Genomic DNA, 26,274 nt, shown 5'->3' with positions numbered 1-26,274 from the left:
TAAGTGTGTCTGTCAGTGTGTATATCAGTGTGTCTGTCAGTGTGTATATCAGTGTGAATGTAAGTGTGTCTGTCAGTGTGTATATCAGTGTGTCTGTCAGTGTGTATATCAGTGTGTATGTCAGTGTGTATATCAGTGTGTCTGTCAGTGTGTATATCAGTGTGTCTGTCAGTGTGTATATCAGTGTGTCTGTCAGTGTGTATATCAGTGTGTATGTCAGTATATCAGTGTGTCTGTCAGTGTGTATATCAGTGTGTCTGTCAGTGTGTATATCAGTGTGTCTGTCAGTGTGTATATCAGTGTGTCTGTCAGTGTGTATCAGTGTCTGTCAGTGTGAATGTCAGTGTGTATATCAGAGTGTCTGTAAGTGTGTGTATCAGTGTGAATGTCAGTGTGTATATCAGTGTGTCTGTCAGTGTGTATATCAGTGTGAATGTAAGTGTGTCTGTCAGTGTGTCTGTCAGTGTGAATGTAAGTGTGTATATCAGTGTGTCTGTCAGTGTGTATGTCAGTGTGTCTGTCAGTGTGTATATCAGTGTGAATGTAAGTGTGTCTGTCAGTGTGTATATCAGTGTGTCTGTCAGTGTGTATATCAGTGTGTCTGTCAGTGTGTATATCAGTGTGAATGTCAGTGTGAATGTCAGTGTGTATATCAGAGTGTCTGTAAGTGTGTGTATCAGTGTGAATGTAAGTGTGTATATCTGTGTGTATATCAGTGTGAATGTAAGTGTGTCTGTCAGTGTGTATATCAGTGTGTATCAGTGTTTATCAGTGTGTATCAGTGTGTATATCAGTGTGTCTGTCAGTGTGTATATCAGTGTGTATCAGTGTTTATATCAGTGTATCAGTGTGTATATCAGTGTGTCTGTCAGTGTGTATATCAGTGTGTATATCAGTGTGAATGTAAGTGTGTCTGTCAGTGTGTATATCAGTGTGTCTGTCAGTGTGTATATCAGTGTGTATGTCAGTGTGTATATCAGTGTGTCTGTCAGTGTGTATATCAGTGTGTCTGTCAGTGTGTATATCAGTGTGTATGTCAGTGTGTATATCAGTGTGAATGTCAGTGTGTATATCAGTGTGTCTGTCAGTGTGTATATCAGTGTGAATGTCAGTGTGTCTGTCAGTGTGTCTGTCAGTGTGTATGTCAGTGTGTATATCAGTGTGTCTGTCAGTGTGTATGTCAGTGTGTCTGTCAGTGTGTATATCAGTGTGAATGTAAGTGTGTCTGTCAGTGTGTATATCAGAGTGTCTGTCAGTGTGTATATCAGTGTGTCTGTCAGTGTGTATATCAGTGTGTATCAGTGTGTATATCAGTGTGTCTGTCAGTGTGTATCAGTGTCTGTCAGTGTGAATGTCAGTGTGTATATCAGAGTGTCTGTAAGTGTGTGTATCAGTGTGAATGTCAGTGTGTATCAGTGTCTGTCAGTGTGTATATCAGTGTGTATATCAGTGTGTCTGTCAGTGTGTATATCAGTGTGAATGTAAGTGTGTCTGTCAGTGTGTATATCAGTGTGTCTGTCAGTGTGTATATCAGTGTGTATGTCAGTGTGTATATCAGTGTGTCTGTCAGTGTGTATATCAGTGTGTCTGTCAGTGTGTATATCAGTGTGTCTGTCAGTGTGTATATCAGTGTGTATGTCAGTGTGTATATCAGTGTGTCTGTCAGTGTGTATATCAGTGTGTCTGTCAGTGTGTATTAGTGTCTGTCAGTGTGAATGTCAGTGTGTATATCAGAGTGTCTGTAAGTGTGTGTATCAGTGTGAATGTCAGTGTGTATATCAGTGTGTCTGTCAGTGTGTATATCAGTGTGAATGTAAGTGTGTTTGTTAGTGTGTTTGTCAGTGTGAATGTAAGTGTGTATATCAGTGTGTGTGTCAGTGTGTATGTCAGTGTGTCTGTCAGTGTGTATATCAGTGTGAATGTAAGTGTGTCTGTCAGTGTGTATATCAGAGTGTCTGTCAGTGTGTATATCAGTGTGTCTGTCAGTGTGTATATCAGTGTGTCTGTCAGTGTGTATATCAGTGTGAATGTCAGTGTGAATGTCAGTGTGTATATCAGAGTGTCTGTAAGTGTGTGTATCAGTGTGAATGTAAGTGTGTATATCTGTGTGTATATCAGTGTGAATGTAAGTGTGTCTGTCAGTGTGTATATCAGTGTGTATCAGTGTTTATCAGTGTGTATCAGTGTGTATATCAGTGTGTCTGTCAGTGTGTATATCAGTGTGTATCAGTGTTTATATCAGTGTATCAGTGTGTATATCAGTGTGTCTGTCAGTGTGTATATCAGTGTGTATATCAGTGTGAATGTAAGTGTGTCTGTCAGTGTGTATATCAGTGTGTCTGTCAGTGTGTATATCAGTGTGTATGTCAGTGTGTATATCAGTGTGTCTGTCAGTGTGTATATCAGTGTGTCTGTCAGTGTGTCTGTCAGTGTGACTGTCAGTGTGTATATCAGTGTGAATGTCAGTGTGTATATCAGTGTGTCTGTCAGTGTGTATATCAGTGTGAATGTAAGTGTGTCTGTCAGTGTGAATGTAAGTGTGTATATCAGTGTGTCTGTCAGTGTGTATATCAGTGTGTCTGTCAGTGTGTATATCAGTGTGAATGTAAGTGTGTATGTCAGTGTGTCTGTCAGTGTGTATGTCAGTGTGTCTGTCAGTGTGTATATCAGTGTGTCTGTCAGTGTGTATATCAGTGTGAATGTCAGTGTGAATGTCAGTGTGTATATCAGAGTGTCTGTAAGTGTGTGTATCAGTGTGAATGTAAGTGTGTATATCTGTGTGTATATCAGTGTGAATGTAAGTGTGTCTGTCGGTGTGTATATCAGTGTGTATCAGTGTTTATCAGTGTGTATCAGTGTGTATATCAGTGTGTCTGTCAGTGTGTATATCAGTGTGTATCAGTGTTTATATCAGTGTATCAGTGTGTATATCAGTGTGTCTGTCAGTGTGTATATCAGTGTGTCTGTTAGTGTGTATATCAGTGTGTCTGTCAGTGTGTATATCAGTGTGTCTGTCAGTGTGTATCAGTGTGTCTGTCAGTGTGAATGTCAGTGTGTATATCAGTGTGTCTGTCAGTGTGTATATCAGTGTGAATGTCAGTGTGTATATCAGAGTGTCTGTAAGTGTGTGTATCAGTGTTTATATCAGTGTGTATCAGTGTGTATATCAGTGTGTCTGTCAGTGTGTATATCAGTGTGTCTGTTAGTGTGAATGTCAGTGTGTATATCAGTGTGTATATCAGTGTGTCTGTCAGTGTGTATATCAGTGTGTCTGTCAGTGTGTCTGTCAGTGTGTCTGTCAGTGTGTCTGTCAGTGTGAATGTCAGTGTGTATATCAGTGTGTATATCAGTGTGTCTGTCAGTGTGTATATCAGTGTGAATGTCAGTGTGTACATCAGTGTGTATATCAGTGTGTCTGTCAGTGTGTATGTCTGTGTATATCAGAGTGTCTGTAAGTGTGTGTATCAGTGTGAATGTCAGTGTGTATATCAGTGTGTCTGTCAGTGTGTATATCAGTGTGTCTGTCGGTGTGTATATCAGTGTGTATGTCGGTGTGTATATCAGTGTGTCTGTCAGTGTGTCTGTCAGTGTGTCTGTCAGTGTGTATATCAGTGTGTCTGTCAGTGTGTATATCAGTGTGTCTTTCAGTGTGTATATCATTGTGTCTGTCAGTGTGTATATCAGTGTGAATGTCAGTGTGAATGTCAGTGTGTATATCAGAGTGTCTGTAAGTGTGTGTATCAGTGTGAATGTCAGTGTGTATATCAGTGTGTATATCTGTGTGTATATCTGTGTGTCTGTCAGTGTGTATATCAGTGTGAATGTAAGTATGTCTGTCAGTGTGTATATCAGTGTGTCTGTCAGTGTGAATGTAAGTGTGTATATCAGTGTGTATCAGTGTTTATATCAGTGTGTATCAGTGTTTATATCAGTGTGTATCAGTGTGTATATCAGTGTGTCTGTCAGTGTGAATGTCAGTGTGTATATCAGAGTGTCTGTAAGTGTGTGTATCAGTGTGAATGTCAGTGTGTCTGTCAGTGAGTATATCAGTATGTCTGTCAGTGTGTATATCAGTGTGTATGTCAGTGTGTATATCAGTGTGAATGTAAGTATGTCTGTCAGTGTGAATGTAAGTATGTCTGTCAGTGTGTATATCAGTGTGTCTGTCAGTGTGTATATCAGTGTGTCTGTCAGTGTGTATATCAGTGTGTATGTCAGTGTGAATGTCAGTGTGTCTGTCAGTGTGTATATCAGTGTGTATATCAGCGTGAATGTCAGTGTGTACATCAGTGTGTATATCAGTGTGTCTGTCAGTGTGTCTGTCAGTGTGTATATCAGTGTGTCTGTCAGTGTGTCTGTCAGTGTGTCTGTCAGTGTGTATATCAGTGTGTCTGTCAGTGTGTCTGTCAGTGTGTACATCAGTGTGTATATCAGTGTTTCTGTAACATGATTTACTGACCACTGGTCCGGTGTCTCCTCCTCTTCCCCGAACACCTTTGGTTCCTTTATAACCCTAAAAATCAAACAATATTCACATATTAAACTCCCAGAGATCTCTGCAGCAGCAGCAGAATCAGCTTTGATCTGATTGATTATAATCTAAAAATGTATTAAGAGCGTTTTAGCGTCTCACCTCTCTGCCCTGAGTTCCTGGCTCACCATCTTTACCCTGCGGACCTCTGGACCCCTGACAGGAAACAGAAAATGGATCGATAACAGACACAAACATATGCATTTACTCATCAATTATCTCTGTGAACATGCAGATGAACTATTTCTGAATGTTCGACTTTCGTCTCCACAAGACAAAAAAGTCACGTTGTTCTTACAAGAAATATTTGGGAAATATTAAAATAAATGGTGTAAATTTTCTTTCTTTTTTCAGCTTTAGTTTTTTTTTCGATATTTTTTTCAGATTTCATTCTGAGCGGCATTAAAACAAGTCTTAAAAAGTCCTGACTCTAATCTGCCTGAATCTGAAGGAGGCCTGTTAAAATCACCGTAAGAAGAGCTGACTGAATGCGGAGGCTGAGGGGTTAAAAAAATGTTCGTGACGAGACGACAAACAGTGTTTTCTGAGAATAAAAAGGCCGTGATGTGATGAACTGAGCCGGCACCTTTGGTCCTGCGAAGCCGGCGAATCCGGTCTCTCCGGGTTCGCAGTCGCACTCTGTCGGCCCCTCCTCCCCGAGCGCAACCTCGCCCCCTGACTCCTCCTCCGAGGACTCGGTGTCCGGTCCCTCCGGAGGAAACTCGTACGGGACCTGAAACACAACATCATCAGTCTGATGTGAAAATCCACACCGAGGCCTGTCTGCAGAAAGACCGAGGGACACGTTCAAATATCAGTCCTTTCTGAAGTTAAAAAAAGGGAGTAATGTTGAGACGCTCGTGGGCTTTTTTTACTGACTCTTTAACTTGGGTAGAACTTGTTAACCCTTTGAAACCTGGATCGACAGCAGCGATCAGGTGTGTTTCACAAGCATGTAAACCTTCGAAACTGGAGCAAACCGGCTTGATTTCTCCTTAATATTTGGGAAACAGGCGATTAGCAGCTTGGCATAAAATACCTGCAAATTGCAAGAAATTGAGAAAAGGTGTCAAAATAAAGGCCCTGAAAATTAGTTCAAAAATGTGTTAATTTATTTGTATTTCAAGGAGAGGGAAAAGGATAACAACATTTATTTTTAATGATAAAATCAGCAAAAAACTATCATTTTTAACTTATAAGCATTATAATTTTATATTTAATTTGTAGCATTTTTTCAGTAATTTCTCTGTTTTGTTTTTGTTTGTTTTTTTAAATTCCAATTTTCAGGATATTTTCTTGTAACTTTGTGCTAATTTGGGGTTATTTCTTTTGAAGTTGGAGAAGAAATCCAGCCAGTTTGCTCAGGTTTCAAAGGGTTAAACTTAATTGTTTTGTTCCTTTACTTTAAAAATCTCTTTTTCAGTCTTTAAATTCACTCAGCAGCTTAAATGTTTCTTCATCGTTTCATGTTGATATTAATGTGAACAGGTAGGATAAGAAACATTTAAAGAGTCAAAGAAATGAACCTAAAATGAAACTTTTCCAAACAAAGTGAAGCCCTAAAAGTTGCTCAGCCTCTTTTTTCTGCTCTTCGGTTTATTATCCATTCAAGGGAAATCTAAATAAACAGGAGAGTCTCAGGTCACATATATAAAAGGATGTTAAGATTATTTTTTACATTGATTTTACATTGTGCTGTTTTTAAGGTATTTGCTGGTGATTTGGTGTGTCAGTGTAAAATACTTTCATATATAAAAGGACTTCTCACACTGCTGTTCGTGAGATTAAACAATGAGAGAAATCCAACACGGTTCGAGCTCATTAAACATTCCCCAAAATGTGACAGACGAAGGTCATGTGATGTGACAGAAAGCTCCAGAGGATCTGTGAAATGGAGCGTGAGGTGAACGAGCAGCTGCTCTGACTCTGAACAGACCTGCAGCCCTCGGCGGGCGTACCTGCATGGTCTCCGTGTCCTCCTTGGCGTAGTGGGACTCGGCGGTGGTGGCGTAGGGGAAGGCGTCCTCGGTGATCATGGTGACCTCGGTGGGTTCGGGGCCGTAGGGGTCGTAGTCCTCCTCGGGCCTCTGGTCCTCGTCGTAGCTGTGAGTGGGCTCAGGAGGATACTCTGACGCCGTGAGACGACGGGACAGTCAGACTTTTAGTCCTCAGACTCAGTGGTGCATTTTTACAGTCAGAGGTCCTTTTTTACAGTTTGGACGTCAAACAACAGTCATGTGGACATTGTGTTTGGACAAAAACACAAGCTGAGGGTCAAATGTTTTAAAGAAAAAAAATTACAGAAGTACCAATAAACAAATTAATGATAATGATGACAATAATAATAAAAATAATAATAATAATCATGAGAGCAGAAATGATAAATAGATACAGCAATAAAACAATATGGATAAATAAACTAAGTAATAAATAACTGAATAAATATGGAAATAAATAAATACAATAAGTAAATAAATTAAATAGATTAATAAATTAATGTGGAAAGAATAAATAAATACATGAATATACATAAATAATTACATTAATTAAATGCATAAAGACATAAATAAATAAAAGTTGATTATTAAATGTATTCCTTCTTTTTTTGAACACTTATATTTATTGATTTCTGTGTCTGCATGTTAATGAGGTAAGATCATCTCTATTTTTATTTATTTATGTATTTACTTAGACATTTATTGATGGTACTTATGTCAGTTTTTGGTCTTCCATAATAATCAGTTAAGAGTGAACAGTCGGGGTCACTGTGCTCACCTGGCTGAGGTGAGGCAAAGCTGTCGACCACGGAGCCTTCAAAGGTGTGCTCCTCACCTGTACAAACACACGCGTGACACACGTGATTAATCTCGTTGTGTGCGGCTGGCCGGTCTACAGCTATCACTGTAGTTTAAGTTCTGGGTTCAAAACCCGGAAGAAGAAAATGTGCATGAGAAAAGCCACAGAGTCGATCCACAGACAGCTCTGCAGGTTTTAATCTTCATAGATGCCCAAATCGCACTGAAGATAATAAGCTCACACTATTCACACAGAATTTACAGAAAAAAAAAACCACATCATATATTACAGTCAATATAGTGATGTTTTTGATGCTTAGAAAGTTAAAATACAAAATATTTCCAGGTTACAGCAGCAAAAATACCTTCAGATTATTCCAAAATTAAAACTTTTGGTTTTCTTTTGGCTGCAAATCAAACAAATAAATTAAAACATTTTAGTAAATCCTGTTTGTCGCTGCTTTTTGATGTTCTCTAGACAACCGTTCATTAAAAATTGTACATATATATACATATATATATATATATATATATATATATATTTCACAATAAACAAACTACCGTAAAACTTATAATAAAATCCCAAATAAACATCCAGTCTCTATTAGAGGCTCGCGCTGGTTGCCATGGTTACCATGCAGCTCATTTTTTTTGTTCTTGTTCTTTGTTCTTTGGATGTTTAAAACGGAGAAAACGTTAGTCAGCTGCTCAGATCACACAGACAGATATGTTTATAACGTTTAAACTTTTGTCAGTATGGACTCACGATGTTAGCTGAATGCGATTCTCACAACTCAATCTTTCTCTTCGTTTTACTGAAACCGTGAGCACCAAAGAAGTCGATTTTATCGGCAGAATGAACGAGATGCAAAAAAACAGTAGAGATTAGTAGATGTACAATTTTTTTAAAAAGCCAAGAACAATTTCCAATGAACTAATTATCATATTATTTATTTCAAATGAAAGTACTTTCCAGGCCATTTGTCACTTTGTTTTGTTGTTGTTTGTTTTACCTCTGTGTTGTTGTTTTTTTGTTTGCTTGTTTGTTTGTTTTTTTTCCTGGCAAATTTTCGGGTAATTTTTTTTCTACTTTTCACAGATTTCTTGCTGACTTCTGGGTCATTTCTTCTTTTGTTGCTCATTACCTTTTTCCCATGTTTTTGAAAAAAAAGGCTAATTCCCCCAAAAGGGTTAAAAAAATAATTTGATTGTATTTTCCGTCTTTGCTGTGCAGCAGTTTTGCATGAGAAGAATTAAAAGTCCGTCACATATGGACACCTGTCCCAAAAATAAGCCTCAAGAGTTCAATGATTTGAGCAAATAACAGCTGCAGTTATTCGTCAGTTTTATGGAAATCTAGTTCTGCTTGTTTCTAGTTTTCCTTTGTTGATCTGTGAAGTGGGAATATATGGTCACTTTATAAACTGTCTTTGATGAATAAAAGTGAGATTTCTAAACTTGAGGCGGCTCTGACCTGAGTGATATCCAGAATATTCGTCCTGGCAGAGAGAGGAGACGACACAGAGCGCAAACACCAGCAGCCCGGAGAGGACAGACGCCTGCGGGGAAATAAAACGTCAAAAACATCATGTTTAATAGTAAGTAAAATATCTGCACAAAGAGTAGAACAGAGCAGCTCACAGCAGGAGGCACAGCTGCTCTGGCTGCTCCATGTGGTGATTTTTGGAACAGAGTTTACCTGCTCAGACTTATCGACAGGTGTGAAAACCACCAACAGGTGTGCTCCTCACCTGCACACACCCTGTTACCTGCAGCATGTCACACCTCATTCTGCTGTTTGGAACAAAACAAAGTAAGTGGCTCGTTGGTCTAGAGGTATGATTCTCGCTTCGGGTGTGAGAGGTCCCGGGTTCAAATCCCGGACGAGCCCTTAATTTGAGACAAAAAACATCTCAAAAACAACCTGTGGATTCACAATAATCTGTGAGTTTGCACAGAAACTGAGGATATCTGCAGTGAATCATTCATACTCGACACAGACACCTTGTTATCGTGATTAACAGAACAACTCTGTGGACGGCTGTTTCTGAGCCTCCGGTTTGGCATTTCAGCTCAGCCATCTTGAAATTTGGAAGTCATAAGTGTCTGTATTTAAATTTTGATTGAATTTATTTCAAACGTGAAAAAGAAAATAGAGAAATTATCTTACTAACAAGCAGACGGACAAAAAAGTAAACTTTACAGACGATGAAAAGCATAAAGCAGAACTGCTCAAACACACGATGACTTACATATTAAAAAAGGAGTGAGAATAAAACTTATTTAATCACAGCCCTTCTCCATAAACCACTGAATCTTAATTCACCAGCTTCCTTATTCATTTAAAACATATACACTAACTAATTAAACATATGCATACACCCACAACCCCAAAATCAAATAGAAATGGAAAACTAGGGAAAAAAACACTGAGTTAAATAATGGAGGGATATAAATGGAAATAATTTGATGGATTTGATGGCCTAAAATTGAGCTCTTTCATCATGTTTGCATTTGACCTATTTGAATAAAAAGGCCTCAGTCGAGTCCTCGTGACCCGGCCGTGCTTTGCACAATCCAAAGAAAATAAAATCTCCTTTTTCCCGTAAAATAACTCCAAATTTGCTGTAAAAGATTCTTTCGGTATGATGCCTCTTTCAACAGAAAATGGCTCAGGCACCCGAGTGATGAAATAAAATCACAGTTACAGTGGAAAAAAAAACTGCCCCCTCAGCAAAGTGACTCACAAACAAAGAGAAAGTGAGTATTTTGTTCCCTGTTGTTTCTCAACACTCCCCACTAACCTCAGGTTAGTGTGCAGGTGTGAATTCAGTGTAACAGGAAGAGGAGGCCAAGCATGTAAACAAGCATGTAAACAAAAGCGAGCGCAGTAAACCTGCAGGACCTCTGGGGCACCGGGGTGAAACACGCCTCGCTCTTTCATATTTTACATCTTCTCAGAAATCTTTGCAGTCTGTTACACAGAAAATAACATTTGTATCACGCAGCATTTTGTCATTAGATGATAATTCTTCTAACTAAATAACTAAATTAACCTCAGTCAGGTCCACATGGTCTGGTTGTGGTTTGTGCATTTCAGGGAAATAGATCAACCGCTGTCATGATGCAACTTTCAAGAGAAAATGTTCGAGGCAGCCGAGCGATGAAATAAAATCTGTCATCATCACCCACGATGAAAAACGACTCTCACAAACGTTTCTCACAAACTGTCTGATATTTCTCAGCACTGAATGTGCAGAATGAAGCCGAGTTAAGTTTGAATTTCCTCTGCTGTATCAAAGAAAAGAGTTAAAGTTAGCAGAGAGTTAAAAACTAAATCTTAAGAACTATTATGTTCAACTTTCACAAACAGCAATAATGCTCCTGGATCAAACTGACTCTGTGCATCTTTAACCGCCTGACAGAAGTTTAGATTGTCTCCATAAATGTTGTCTTTAGCTCATTAAATGTCAGTTTTATTAATAATTAATGTAATCAAGATTTTCACCTCTTGCAGATCAGAATTTACTGATGAGACTTTACTCATTATCTTCATCATCTGTGTGTGTGGTTTCAAGCTCCAAAGATTATTAGAAATATTTTTCCTGTATTTTTAAACTTTGAAATGGGTCAGTTTGACCTGCAACATAAAAGGATTAACAAAAAAAAAAAACCATGCTGCATCACTTTTACCCTCAAAACTGCATCTACTGTTGGATCCATTTAACCCTTTAAAACCTCAGTAATTTTTTTCTACTGAAAAACACTTGTAGAAGGCAATGAGCAACTTGACAAGAAGTTACTCAAAATTAGCATGAAATTTGTAAAAAAAAAAAAAAAAAAAAGTTTAAAAATAACAAAAACAAAGAGTACATATTTCTGTGACGTGATTTTAAACATGCCAACGTTATTATATTTTCTGAAAATGTCCCCAATTATTTAAAACACTTCTAATAATTTTATCTCTCCTTTTAGAAAACAAACAGCTTTTGAGGTCATTTTCTTGTCATCTTTTCCTAATTTCTTGCAGTTTGCAGGGGCGCCTCGTGCCAATTTGCTCGTTACCAGTTTTCCCAAGTTTTTTTTCTTTTTTTTTTCCAGGTTTCAGAGGTTTTAATGTTTGTAAAAGCCGCTTAAACGCAGCACAAGAGAACTGATGTTGGTCCAGTTTTATTAAGAGCTGAACCTGGACGGTTTCTTTGACCCACGCTGATGTTAATGTGACAAACCCAAACTGCAACAGCTCCGTCCAGTTCCTTCAGAAGCAAACCCATGTCTTTACACAACTGTCTCTCCACAAGGACACATTAAATAATTTAACTGACCCCAGTCCACGAACCTGCAGACCATCAGGCTCTTACCTTGTCCCTGGAGGTCCCCATAGTGCTGCAGAGTCCCTCAAACCAGACCGCACGCTGCACGGGACGCTTTCAGGACACAGACGACAAAAACGACCTGATTTAGCTTTCCCTCAGCAGCTCAGCTCACAGCATTATCACCCCGATGGTCCCCCTGTCTTCTCTGTCTCCTCTCTGTCTCCTGTCTGTCTCCTGTCTGTCTCTGCAGGATCCCGCAGGTTCCCAGGCAGTAACGGGATCCTCTCCGTCTGTTTTTTCTTCCTCTCGTCCTCTATCTCTGCGTCTCAGCAAGGTGAGAAATACCTGAGCCAGAATCCAGAGACAGCAGAGAAGACACAGACGGAGACGAGAGATGGATTTGTGCAGAAATTTCATGCAAGCAAAGTCTTCCCTTAACCCTTTGGAACCCGAACCCAAAGCTGCTAACCTGAACGTACGGCGATGCAGTGAATTTAAACATAAATACTGACACAGTATCTAAAATAGTTTAAAACTCCACCATAGAATCAGGAATGTTTAAGTCTATTGTGATCATGTGCCGTTTGAATGAGTTTAGAATCAAACATTTTGTCATTGAAAAAAAAGAAAATGTAAAAACCCACATTTCCAAAGACTTTCCAGGATTTCTCAAAAACTGCAGAAACTTTGTGTAAACACTTGAAGACACAGTTAAATCTGAGCATGACCTTTGACCCCGTGATAACAGCATGCCAGCTGTGACACTCCTGCCCGACATTCCTCTTGGTCTGCAGCAGAAAACCGCTCACAGCCAATCAGAAAGAGGCCGCCGAGCCTGTTTAAGATCAGCAGACGCGTGATCACACGAGGCAGGTTTCCATTACGGATCTGTGCAAAACTTCATCGATATTTTGGAATAAATGTGGATAAAACGCAATGTGATGCAATAACAACTCACGCGCATGACCATAGCATCATGTGACCTCAGAGCGTCATGTGACCTCAGAGGATCTGAGGTTTAATGGAAACCCGCCTTCTGTCAGTCTCACAAAAAATGTTAATTTATAAAAAAAATATATATAAAAGTTACTTGTTTTAACATTAACTATCTACCAAAAATCTAACAGCAGTATTCAACAGAATATAGGCCAAAAAGAGAAAATCATTACTTTCTGTTTTCATTTACATTTTACACAGCCTCCCATTTTTATATTCGCAGTTTCGACTTGCGCAGTTTGGCGGTTAATGGAAAGCTGCCTACCGACACTGAAGAGCAGCGGGCCAAAGCCACAATATAAAAGAAATATTTCATATTTTAAAATGATCTTTGTGAGGCAATAAAAAGCTCAAAATGTTGGTTCCCAAACTTTATTCCCGTTAATTTCTTTGTAAAATCCTCTCCATTATGAGCTTAAATTGTTATGATGTCTGAAATCTTTTGACCTGCAGGGGCCACAGTGACCTTTGACCCCAACCTAAGTGACTTGCTGATCCAGCATCTCACTTGTCCTCTTTCTTCTTCTTTTTCTTCTTTTTTCGGTCGTGGTGGTGCTCGTCAGGAGAGCGGGAATCCCTGCAAAGATCCATAAAGGAAACAGTAAATTTTGGCACTTTCAGAAACAAAAGCCAGTTTTACCAACAAACACACGACTTTCTGCTTTGTAAGAACACAAACGCATTTCAAAGACATCTGACCGCAAAACTTACAAAACAAAATCTGCATCACTTCCATCAAGCTCCCAGTAACGAAGCAAAAAGAGCGTTCTCACCTCTCCCTCTTTTTCTTCTTCCTCTTGCTCTCTCTGTCTTGGCTTCGCTCGCGGCTGTGATGGCGTCTGCTGTGGGAGTGACGAGACTCAGACGACGCTGACCGCCTTTCACCCTGCTGGCGCCTGACGGACAAACAGTAACAGTCGTTCAACCTTCCCCTGCTCTGACTCGCTGATCTCTAGTTAAAATACATTTCACTTAATAATAATAAAATCTTTGTGTAGCACCTTTCACACAAGAAATGCAGCCCAACCTGCTTTACACGAAAAAAATTACATGCAACAAGAGCTTCACAACAGATGACATAGAAGACAAAAAGACGTGATAAAACCCGCATGTAAAAATCAGAAGATAAAATCAAACAGAATATATAGAAGCATCTTCACTTGGATAAAATCCACTTGAAAATACGAGTAAAAGATAAAATGGGATAAAAACTGAATGTACAGAATGCATATCGTAGGATGGAAAACAAAATAAAGTAAAACCCACTGACATTATTAATAAAATTAAGGCTAAAAATAGAGTGTATAAAATGCATAAAAATGAAGGAAAATGCAACATCTTCAAGATGTGCAGCAGTGAGTGCAAAACAAAATGCAAAGCAGTTAAGTCGGAGCGAGGTGAAGTCTGAAGTCTGATATCTGCAGGCGGTTTGTTCCACAGCGTTGGGGCGTAACTCACAAACGCTGCATCAACAGCTTCCTTGGCTGTTTTTGGGAACCTCCAATAAAGCATCTGCAGATGATCTCAGCGTTCGTGAAGGTAAGTAAGAAACGAGAGAGTTGACGATGTAACTAGGTCCATCAAGAGCTTTGTATGTGAGGAGGAGGACCTTAAATCAGTCCTAAATGTTACAGGAAGCTGAAACTGATGTTTCTCTCCTCTTGGTTCTGGTTAACAGCTGAGCTGCAGAGTTTTGGATCAGCTGAAAACACATTTCACTTAACAAACAACTTTACAGGAAGCAGCTGGTCAGGAGGTCACGGTGTCTGTCGTACCTGAGGGAGGACTCGGGTCTCGGCTCCTCCTCCTCGCCTTCCTCCTCTCTCCACTGCCTGGCGAGCTCCTCTGAGTGAACGCTGATCACTTCTCTGATCACCTGCGGGGTGATCACAGAGATGATCAATAGTTTTTCTAGTCTTTACGATCTCATAAAACAGCATATACTGAAGAAAAAAGCTTATTACAGGCCACACGAGTTCAGTAAGGACGTTTCACCAAAATGACCTTCTGACCTGACGAAGCGGGATCGAAACGCCGTCCTAACTAAACTTGTGTGGCACGACCCCGTTTCCCGCTCGTACCTCAGTGTAGGACTTCTTGGTGATGTGGACGTTCTTGGCTCGGTACGATTGTCGCCGTCTCTTGTAGTCTCTCATCTCCGCCATCAGCTCCAGGTGAGTCTTGGGTTCGTTCTGTTGTTCATCTGCACACAAACGCATACGTTTCACATGAGCGCCGCGCTGAGGGACCAAACAAACTCCTCTGTCTTTATTCACTAACAGAAACTACTGTTCAACAGCAAAGTTGGTTTACCAGCAGCTCATGAGAAGATTTTATCAGCAAAACTGTTTTTTTTTAACCCTTTAGGCTCTGCACACAAAGTGCACTTTTCAAAGCCAAGCTTTAAAAAATATTATACATTATTATGATTTTCAGCGTTCATTGAGTTATTTGTTTAACCAACATCACTCCAAATCATTAATATCAAATATGAGTTTTTTTCAGAATTTGAACCCTTTAGATGCCAGGTTTTTGTCATGATGCCACTATGTTTTTAGATGGAAAAAAGAGAATAATTTCCAGTCTCCTCCTCCTCAGTGTGTGAGTGTAGCTGCTGACAGTCTGGGATATGTCAGTGTGTGAGTGTAGCTGCTGACAGTCTGGGATATGTCAGTGATCAGCAGCTACATTGACTGTGACAGGTCACCTAGTGGAAATAGCATGTATTTCCTCCAGATGCCAAATATGGTCAAAATGACCTCATCAGGTGGAAAATAGTCAAAATGACAAATTCAGAGTCAAAAGCCCAGAATGACACCCAGAAATAATACAAGTCCTGTTTTTCTGCTCTGATGGCTGTGGGATCAAAAATGTCAGTTTGAATGGGTTTCAATGGAGCATTTTTGGACCTGAACAGTCTGAATGTAACTATTTAGTTTCCACAGTGTATTTTAGACTTATTGTAGGAGCTGAGCTGCAAATTCACTGATTACACTCAAATACACAATCTGGACTACATTTAGGACACATGCATCAACACACACACAATTATCACAACAGGAAGAAGACAAGAGACTAAAATGAGACAAACAGTCACTAAAGGGTTTTTTAAAAAAAACTGTTTTCCAAATATCAGATGAAATGTTTTAACATCCTGATGTGTGGTTGTCTCCGGGAGGTCTTCACCATGTCAGGTCAGTCTTACCCTTCTGGAGTTTGGACACCAAGTCTACGTAGAGATCCTCGTTGCCGGAGGAAGCAGCTTCCTTCTGCTGGCTGAAGACGCCGACCACGTGATCGTACAGAGCCAATCGGTCGGCCACAGTGAGGTCACAGAGTGTGCGCTTGTGGTTCTGAGGCACGTCGACGGGCTGACCGGAGTACTGACCTGATGGAGGAGCAGAGAGGCTTTACACGAAAAATACGCCAAAAATGCATTCACGTAACAAAATTTGACATGCTATAGACACATTTTAGTATATCGATTTAAGACTTGGAAAATGAGTTTAGATTGACAGAAATCACATTAGTAGGATGACTTGAAGTTTAACTTTCGATGTAGTTTGATCGAGGAATATAAACCAGTGCATCGATACAGCGGATGTATCGTTACTGACTATGCATAAGTATCTCATACAGCCTTCTTTAAGGCCCAGAAACACCAAACCAACATCATGCTAACTAACAGCGATGAAGCCCGAGAGCCGCGTCGCCTCACATCGTCTTTCTCTGCGTGAGAGGAAAAACTCCGTAACAGCCGGCAACGATTCTGTAATCATCATCAAAATCACTTCTGTTTCTCTCCTCGTGTAGCGAGCGGCTAATCCGAGTGATTTCACCGACTGCCGGTTAACTAGGGTAGACAGATTATTGACCTGGACTATTATTGGGGCCGATATTTTGGCAGGGAACTTGTTGTATATGATGCTGAATGTTTCCGTTTTGATCAAACATTTGCTGAAAGCATTTAAACAAAGTTTTGGGTTGATGTTTGTTATATTAAAACTTCTAAATACTGACAGAAACATTTTCTTTTTATTGTAAATGCAGATCAGTTCGGTTATCGGTCTCATTAACTACTAATAACAAAAAACAATATAAGTCGACCCCTGCTGTTTAACCCTTTAAAACCTGAATCAGTATCACTTTTCTTGTGCTGGATTCAGATGCTTTTCACATGTATTTAAACCTTTGAACCAACTGAGAAAACTGGTTTGATTTTTTTCAAAAACATGGAGAAAAAAAGGCAATGAGCAACTTAGAGAGAAATGTCCTGCCGACTGCAAAAAATGTGCAGTTATTTTTAGAGAATTGCAACTTTAAACAATCACATTTTTTTGTCATTTCCTTTTTTAAAAAAAAAACAAACATTTTTGTTGGCTTCTTTGTTTGTTTTTGATAATATTCAGGTACTTTCTTGCACTTTATTTTTTACTAATATCTTGCTCATTTCTGGATCGTTTCCTCTTCAGTGGCTCAACACCCATCCATGTTTTTGAAAGAAATCAAGCCAGTTTACCCGGCCTCAAAATGTTATCTGACAAGTCTGAATGTATGAAGTCTTTTCCCAACACGTAAAGGGAAAAGAGTGTGTGTAAGCATGTGCACTGTGAGTGTGTGTGTGTGTGTGTGTGTGTGTGTGTGTGTGTGTGTCCCAGCCCAGCCCTGTGGTTCGAAAGGATATGATGTTAAAGGATACTACACGTAATCAGGCATGCCTGAACCAGAGCAGCAGAACTTTCTAGAGCCCAGCACCTCTCTAATACTCACCACTGTCGCTGCAAACAGAACACACAACACACGGATTAAACACGTCAGCAGAAAAATCACATTTAACTAAACGTGATAATCCTGAATTAAGAACATGTCCCAAAAAGCTTCTTAATGAATGGGTCTAATATTTGTGGAAGTAGAGGCAGAGACAGAGCAGCTGAGCATCGAGTCGGTGAGGTGAACACGTGACGATCTTAAAGTGACATCTACTGGTTTGTTATTACATCTGGAGTGTTAAAGGCCGTCCACACCACGCACTATAACTATAATTATAACCATAACCGTCTGATGAAGAGTAACTCCAATACTCAGAGAGCTTAACACTAACATTTTTTAACTGTTTGCTAAAAAGTCTATGATCAATACTTACACTTGTCTGCAATAAATTCTTTTTGATGCTGTTATTTATGTCCTGCTTGCTTTGCATCTAAGTACCAAAAAATACCTGAAAATTAGTTTTTATAAAAAATCTACATACAGAGCAAAACAAATTTAAAAAAGACAGAAATGTCTTTGAAAAAGTGCTTTAAAATTACTTCAAATTCGTACCTTTATTTTAAATTAATTTAAGTTTAGTTAATTTAATTGTTTAACTATTATCATTTTCCTAAGTTTTTTTTTTCTTTTTCATCTGAACATTTTCCCCTAGCTTCTAAAAAATAATTTTCTAAATCTAACAATTTCTCGCAATGTGCAGAACATTTCTCACCAAGTTACTCACTGCCTTTTTATTCCCATGGTTTTTAAAGAAATCACACTAATTTGCTTAATTTAAAAGGTTTAAAAACTTGTGAAAGGCGCCTAAATGCAGCACAAGTGAAGTGACGTCGCTTCAGGTTTCAAAGGATTAAGAAGCCGATATTGTGAGCACTCCTGAAACTTAAATTTATAGAAAAATGTTGCCGAAATGTCCTGATGACACCAAAACTGAAGACTTTAAATTCAGGGGATTTGGATCTAAATTCTAAATGGGTTAGGGTTAGTAAATCATCAGATTAAGGTGATGGTTTTTTTTTCAGTCAGCGGCTCCATCTACTGGTCAGAATTTGCTACAGTCAGGGACACTGATCAGTTACTGATGACAAAATTTAAAGGAATAAAAACAAAAAGAAGCAGTGAAATAATCCACAGCTTCATCATAAAAACAGGCATTTTGTGGTCCATATTAGATGTCAGGATCCATGTTGGACGTGACAACTAAATAAGACAGATTCTGATTTTGATTAGTATTTTGTATTCTTCATGAAAGCGCTCCCGCAGTGATCCAAACAATATCACTCGCCACTTTTGTTGTTGTTATAAATGTAGTTTGGGACCTAAAACTATCTTTTTATGGTTATAGTTACTGTTCTTGGTGTGGACGGCCCTTTAACGTTCTCTCGCAGTGAAGCTGTCTCGTCCCTGATCAGGACGGGGTCCACGATGGTATGAATTAGAGGAAACGGTGCTGCAGTGAAATGTTAGAGGTTAGGGTCACACCTTGCCAGAAGACTCCTTCCATCCTCATGAGTGGTGCAGCAGATCTGGCCTGCAGGATCACCTGGTGCTGAGTGGATCTGTCTGCATGAATCAAACCGTTAGGATCAATCAAAGCAGATAAAAACAACACAAATAACGTCATGTCACCTTCCTCTTATCTGGAGGTGTTTCATCCTGTAAAGAAATAATTAAGTGACTGTTCTTGATTTATCAGAGGAGGGGGGGTGGCTGGGCTGTGACTTTTTGTCTTATATTTTCTCGACCCTCCCCGGAGCTACAAACAGGGTTCCCACGGTCATGGAAAACCTGGAAAAGTCATGTAACTAGTAAAAGTCATTGACAGTTTTGGAAAAAAACATGGAAATGTGATTAGTCTAATGAATTAAATTACATTTATGTAACATAACAGTGAATTTATTTTGAGATTTATAGTTTTTGTTATTTTCAGAGATGTGACATACAGTAAATACAATGTAGGCAGGAAACATTTTCAGAGCAAAGCATTGTAACAGGGAATTTATGTTTTTCTAAATCTAAAAATGCATTTTAAAAAAGATGCTTTCTTTAAAAAAAATGGCAAATTTTTTTATACATAAAACTTTTAAAAAGTTGTTTTTTTTCTTACCGTTTTTTGGGCGATTTTTAAAGACAACATTTTTGGAGATACATTTTTAGGAATATTTACCTGTTGTAAAGAAAATTTTACCAAAGAGAACTTCAGGACACAAAGTTACAAAGAAAGCTAATAATTTTCTCCAGCATCTTGACTTTGATTAAATGACCTTCTTCAGAGCTTTGAAAGTTTTATATTAAGAAACATTTCATAACAACGATTGCATTTGTTTATATTGTTATCTCTAAGAACAAAAGCATCATGATACTTTCATCGTCTCATTTTGTTTAATTTTTTTTTTTTTTTTTTTAAATGAATATTTTATAAAACCCAGTACGGTCATCAATAAACACTCACCCATGATGAAGCTCCTGACGCTGCTGTTCTCATAACACACCGAGGGGTCGAACATCTCCGCCTGCAGAGCAATGACACAACTTTTTACTGCTCTCTTGTTGGTTAGCTTCATCACAGAGGCAGCACACGGACACTGGAGTTCACGAGGTTTACAGTCGCCCGTTTATTTGTTATTTTATGGTACCGGTGGTGAATTTCACTGTAAACACGCGACATGTTTCTGCATTAGTGCCCATTTGACAGGAGGTCATGTGAACGTTACCTGCTCCTCAGCTGAGTAGCCCATTTTTCGGAGGCTGCAGGAGGCTTTGTGTTTCTCCATGCTCCTGACTGGGACTCTGTGGTCGGGGTCGTAGGGACACTGCTCCATCGCTTCCTGAGAAAACACAAACATCTTTACATTCATCACAGCGACGGACAGGAAAAATGTTTTACAGGATCAAACAACTTCTGTGCTTTTATTCCTTTCACCAGATTTACTTCTACTTCTTGCTTTTTAAAAACGTTCTTAGGTTTTTCTTTTGTTTTAATTTTTTTGTGAGGGTGGGGGGTTCATGTAATTTCCTTGTACCTGGGTCATTTCTTCTTTTGTTGCTCATTCCCTTCTTCCCACGTTTCTTAATCAAAATAAAGCCAAATTTCCCAGGTCTCAAAGGGTTAAATAAATAATTGTATAGTATTTCTATCTTTGCTGGGCAGCAGTTTTGTGTGAACGAAATTTAAAAAACTGTCCCATACAGACGCCTGTCTCCGATATACCGATATAAGCCTGCAGAGTTAGCAGGCATATATCGGAGCCGATATTCAGGTTGAGACCGCAGACTGTAAATACAGATATATTATTGATTACTGATAGGATTTACATGCAGTCTATAGCTTATATGAGGAGAGCTAATCGATTTCCGTCCACCGTTAATGCTAAACATAAGGACGTGAAAATAATGTTGAGCCCAAGTTTACACGATAACGTCGTTTAGCTGCGATAAAACCACGAAATATTTTATAAGACTGATTTTTATAAATTGAAGGGGGCTAAACGCTCGCGCAGGCTAAGCTAACGTTAGCCAAAATAACGGCTAGCTGAAGCTAACGTTACCGGTTTGTAGTCCACCGTCCATCCCAGCGTCTCAAATATGTCGTCCAGCTGCTTTTTGCAGTTTTCTGTGAACTCTGTCAGCTCCCTCAGACGGTCCAGACGATCCTGGGGAGTTTGTGTTGGCGGTAACTCCGACATTTTCAGGTTTTGAATCCTAAACACACGAAAATTCGTCTAAAAATCATCGATGTTTGTTTTTCACTGCATCTAAAGCCGCCATATTGTGCGTACGTCATCACGTAAACAGGACGTTCGCGGAAGAACAGAAGCGATGCATGCCGGTAGTTGAAGTACGATAATAATACACGAGTCCCCCTTGTGAAAATTATATTATATTATATTATATTATATTATATTATATTATATTATATTATATTATATTATATTATATTATATTATATTATATTATATTATATTATGTTATATTATATTATATTATATTATATTATATTATATTATATTATATTATATTATATTATATTATATTATATATATTATAGTTAAACCTATAAAGAATATGCTCAGTAAAAATGTATAATAAACTTATGCTCCAGCCTACACCTTTTTGATTGTTATTTTTTTCAAATGTAAAACCCCAGTGTTATTAATTATTTTTGTGCATTCCACTTGGAAAATTATTATAGTGTATGAATAAATACCATCATAACAAGTTATTTTTTGTTGTCATGTTTGCTGTAACTTTTATTAATGACAGTTTAAAATGAATTTAACTTAAAAAAGAGACTGTTTTGCAGCAATAATGATATGCCAAGCATATAAAATACAAACAAATTTGTCAAATATGTGAATAATATCTTTGTTTTAAAAACCATAACACACAGAAAGTTCCTCATGTGGGGTACAGGTGGACGTCTTGCAGTAGCTCAGGATCCAGCAGGTCGTCTGCGTAAATGTCCTCCGTTCTGAGGAGAAGAAAAGAAACAAGCAGCATGCGTGTGATTCCTATGTGAACAAGACAAAAAGGTCAAGTTGAGTTAATAGAAATTAGAGATATTTCTACAGCACTCACATAACTTCCAGAGTGTCTTCAACAGCGACCTCCTCTACCACCTCCACTCCCACCACCAGGTTCCTCCTCACTGCATGAAGCACAAACGACTTACATTTGATCTGTTTTCAGCACACAGGACCTGTAAACTAGTGCAGATTCTTAATAGGTCATTTTATGATGACTCTTTTAGTTCAGTGGATGTGGAGGCTCAGAGCTGATGATGTGAGTCGTGCCATGCCAACATGATCCTGCAGTTTGTTTAACTCTAGGAGTGTCATCGCTTTTCTTGTTTTGCTTTTGAACACCTTTTTAGACCTTTAAACTTTGAGGAAATTGGCTTGATTTCTTTAAGACACATGAAAAAAAGGCAGAGGGCAAGTTGTTAAGAAGGGTTTCGCAAATTGCAAGAAATAAGAAGATTTAGAAAATTATTTTTGAAAAGCTAGAAAAGAAAAATTTGGAAAAAAGGAGAAAAGGGGCTATACTCATAATCCTCACAATTACATATTTTAAATATTATACACAAAAAGTATAATTTTAGAAAGTTTGCCTTTCTCTTTTTGTCCTTTTGTATTTGGTAAAATGCCAGGGAAAATGTGTAAGGAAAAAGAAAAAGCCAGGAAAAAACTACATTCATAATCGTCATAATTACATATTTAAATCATTTTACATAATAATTATAATGTCAAGCACTTTTTCCAAGTCTTGTTTGCTTTTTTTAAAAAAAAAATCCGGGTAACTTTTTTGTATTTTTCTTAATAACATCTTGGAAGTTTTTGCTAAATTTTCTTTCGTGAATCATTGCCTAAGACAGTTTACTCATTTCAAAGGGTTAATTTATTGTTGTTGACTGTGTAACAATTGGCCATCCACCTCCTACCCATTACAATAAATGTCGGCGAGTCGAACTCGTTTGTCGGGTCAAACTGGCTCCCAGGACAACAGCAGTTTCCTCTCTTGTCACATTGTTTTCTTTGCAGCAAAGCTATGAAATACTTTTTATGCGTTATGCAACCCAGCAGACCTCATGCAGCATCGTTCTCTTAAATTTCTCCCAGATTTTCTTTGGTATTTCTGCTGAGAGAAAACATCAGAGAAGTCGACTGCAGATGCAGCATACGCTCTGAACCACCCAAATCTGTCCAGACCAGGTGAGCTCAGTGATGAATCCCACTGATCATCAGTCACCTGTTAACACAGGTGACGCCCCGAAACACCATATAAGGGCAGGTTTAGTGCCGCGTGCTAAGAATCCGACACATGAACAAGACGCCAAAAAAGGCTGAAGAAGAAGAACCTCTGCAGGAGAGAAACTGACACTCTGTCTAATAAACCTAAACAAAGTAAATGTGATTTAAGGAAGATTAGTTAATAAATTCAAATTATGTGACAGAAAAAAGAAGACAATATTAATTTTTTGCACTTTATTTGTGGTGGTTTGTGTCTTACGCTGAGTGATTGGGACTGTCTGTGCGCATGCTCGGTGTGTCTCCCGCTGTGACACGCGGCGCGGCTTCCGGGTGCTGCAGCTCACCGCACACCTCCTCACCTGCTCCTCATCTGCAGTCACCCCTCCCACCCCGCAGACTTACTCCCGCTGCACGGCGGCGCCAGATCGTCCCGCCTGACGCGTGGTAGATCGGCTGTCTCATTTTGAGGTTCCTCTAGTGTACTTTGAACTTTCTGAACGAGATTTTGGGCTTACTGCCTTTTGGTGTTTTTTTTCTCCCAGCGCCCATCTCCAGCGAGCAGGCCACTGCCCCGCCTCGCCTCTGTGCTCCGCCCCCCACCACCACCAGCTGCCATTTAACCCGTTATTTGTTCACTCTCTCAGCTGTCTGTGTCTTCGCTCCTGGGTCCGCCCACTCCCACAGGTTTCTAACCGTAACATTATTGAGGTTATTTCCTTGATTTTGTTTTTTTTTTACTTTACTTTTTTATTCTTTTTTTTTTCATATTGTCCAGTAATTTTCTTGTAACGTCTTATTAATTTCTTGCTCATTTTCGGGCCATTTCTTATTAAGTTGCTTGCCACTCTCTGATATTTAAAGGGTTAAAATCAAAATAAAGTATTTCATTTATTCTAGATGAAATACAAAATAAAAAACATATTTAGACATCACTCACCTCCGTAGTAAACGTATGGAGATCCAGGCCAGCAGGGACCCGGACCCTCAGGCTCCCTCTGCCCATAAACACACACGCACCCCCGGGTGTCCGGCCCCGGACCCCCCCGGTAACGACCACCAGCGAAACGCCGCGACTCGTCTCCTCCTTCAGCACCGATCGCTGCGTTTGTGAGCTCCGAGGAGGGAGCAGCACCTCCTCCTGCCGGGCCGGAGCAGCGGGGGGTCCCTGAGAGACCGGGAGGTCTGGAGGAGACCCGCTGAGCGTGACCGCTGACGTCATCACGCCCTGCAGGAACAGGTGAGAGGCCATCGGATAACATAACAAAAACATAACCCAACTTCCTGTCATACAGATATTTTTACGATGCATTTTAGTATTTTGATTATACTCCAATTCTTTCCAATTCTATCTTTATTATATTAAATTGACTATTTTTTCTACCATTCATTGTTATTTTTTGTTTATTTATTGCTTTTGTATGTTTATTTTATTTAATATTTAAGATTTTTTACAAGATTCATTTTTATGTATAGCTATTTATTTTTGTTTATCTATTTTTATGTTTACTGTGTAAAGTAACTTTTATTTTCAGATTGCTGCTGAGTATTCATTTTTAACCCTTTGAAACCTGGAAAATTGGCCTTTTTTCCCCAAAAAAATAAGGGAGAAGGGTGATGAACTATTTGCAAGAAATGGCTCAAAAATTTGCAAAAAAAATAGTGAAAAGTTACAAGAAAATTACCTGAAAATGAGAAAAAGAAGAAAAGTGAAAAACATTTTTTAAATTAAAAAACAAACAAAAAATGGCCTCAAGAAAGTGCTTGTTCTTTTCCTGAAACATCATTTTAAATAAGTAATTAAGAAAATTATTGATATGGTTTAACATTATTCTCTCTATATTTTTTTTGATAATATCTCATAATCGTCCTCAGCTCATTTTCTAATAATTTCCCTGTCAGCTTTTATTAAATTTTGCAGTTTGCTGATTATGTTCTTTTTTATCATCTTTTGAAATAAATCCGGTTCCAGAGGCTTGTGAAAGGCGCCTGACTGCAGAGCCAGAACAGCGATGTTGATCCAGGTGTAAAAGGGTTAAACCATAAGAAATAAAGCATCCATGAAAAATGGCAATAATTAAAAATAAACAGTTGCCAGTGTTTAGAGTCAGGTCAGCGTGGACTCTCTGTGTTGTTATTTCTGATATTTTTCTTCTAAAAACAGAAAAGCATTTCCATAAAAATGCATTTTATTCACATTTTAGAGACACAGCAAACGTGCTCGGCTGGTTAGTGCGGGGGCTGAGAGCGCGACTCATATGTCTGATCCTTCTGTTTCCTGAACCTGCTGATCACACCTGCTGGCTCATCTGACACACGCACACACACACACACACACACGCACACACACACACACACACACACACACACACACACACACACACACACACACACACACACACACACACACACACACACACACACACACACACACACACACACACACACACACACGCACACACACACACACACACACACACACACACACATACACACACACACACACACACACACACACACACACACACACACACACACACACACACACACACACACACACACACACACACACACACACACACACACACACACGCACACACACACACACACACACACACACACACACACACACACACACACACACACACACACACACACACACACACACACACACACACACACACACACACACACACACACACACACACACACACACACACACACACACACACACACACACACACACACACACACACACACACACACACACACACACACACACACACACACGCACACACACACACACACACACACACACACACACACACACACACACACACACACACACACACACACACACACACACACACACACACACACACACACACACACGCACACACACACACACATATACACACACACACACACACACACACACACACACACACACACACACACACGCACACACACACACACACACACACACACACACACACACACACACACACACACACACACACACACACACACACACACACACACACACACACACACACACACACACACACACACACACACACACACACACACACACACATACACACACACACACACACGCA

The 26,274-nt window shown here is 39.2% G+C and overlaps 3 protein-coding genes and 1 non-coding gene across 4 annotated transcripts in view; 1 reads left to right on the top strand and 3 right to left on the bottom strand.

The window, feature by feature from the left end:
• LOC121945702 (uncharacterized) overlaps positions 1–12,852 on the bottom strand; it is a 33,674-nt gene extending 20,822 nt beyond the window's left edge. Inside the window, exons 1-7 of the mRNA XM_088084831.1 lie at positions 11,688–12,852; positions 8,801–8,885; positions 7,307–7,363; positions 6,490–6,659; positions 5,118–5,264; positions 4,634–4,687; positions 4,460–4,513 (exon numbers count right to left, since the gene is read on the bottom strand). Coding sequence (XP_087940957.1) covers positions 4,460–4,513; positions 4,634–4,687; positions 5,118–5,264; positions 6,490–6,659; positions 7,307–7,363; positions 8,801–8,885; positions 11,688–11,708 — 588 coding nt within the window. The 5' untranslated portion in view covers positions 11,709–12,852. The remainder of the gene's footprint in view (positions 1–4,459; positions 4,514–4,633; positions 4,688–5,117; positions 5,265–6,489; positions 6,660–7,306; positions 7,364–8,800; positions 8,886–11,687) is intronic.
• Positions 9,146–9,217, top strand: trnap-cgg (transfer RNA proline (anticodon CGG)). Its single transcript has one exon. It is a non-coding gene; the product is annotated as a tRNA-Pro (tRNA).
• Positions 12,853–12,996: 144 nt separating the features above from the next.
• Positions 12,997–21,200, bottom strand: snrnp48 (small nuclear ribonucleoprotein 48 (U11/U12)). Its single transcript, XM_042490082.2, has 9 exons — positions 20,957–21,200; positions 20,123–20,236; positions 19,861–19,921; positions 18,891–18,971; positions 15,844–16,026; positions 14,720–14,841; positions 14,414–14,514; positions 13,412–13,534; positions 12,997–13,215 (listed from the first exon to the last, which is right to left on the bottom strand). The coding sequence occupies exons 1-9, from the start codon at positions 21,092–21,094 to the stop codon at positions 13,143–13,145; spliced, it is 996 nt and encodes a 331-aa protein (XP_042346016.1). The 5' UTR covers positions 21,095–21,200; the 3' UTR covers positions 12,997–13,142.
• A 438-nt stretch (positions 21,201–21,638) lies between these two features.
• Positions 21,639–26,274, bottom strand: part of LOC148188352 (uncharacterized) — a 6,202-nt gene continuing 1,566 nt past the window's right edge. The window contains exons 2-4 of the mRNA XM_088084913.1: positions 24,096–24,383; positions 21,987–22,056; positions 21,639–21,879 (exon numbers count right to left, since the gene is read on the bottom strand). Coding sequence (XP_087941039.1) covers positions 21,807–21,879; positions 21,987–22,056; positions 24,096–24,383 — 431 coding nt within the window. The 3' untranslated portion in view covers positions 21,639–21,806. The remainder of the gene's footprint in view (positions 21,880–21,986; positions 22,057–24,095; positions 24,384–26,274) is intronic.

Source organism: Plectropomus leopardus, chromosome 11 (assembly GCF_026936395.1).
Source record: "Plectropomus leopardus strain MGB_pleo_1.0 chromosome 11, ASM2693639v1, whole genome shotgun sequence".
Classification (NCBI taxonomy): Eukaryota; Metazoa; Chordata; class Actinopteri; order Perciformes; family Serranidae; genus Plectropomus; species Plectropomus leopardus.
This window is presented reverse-complemented; position numbering and strand designations above follow the sequence as displayed.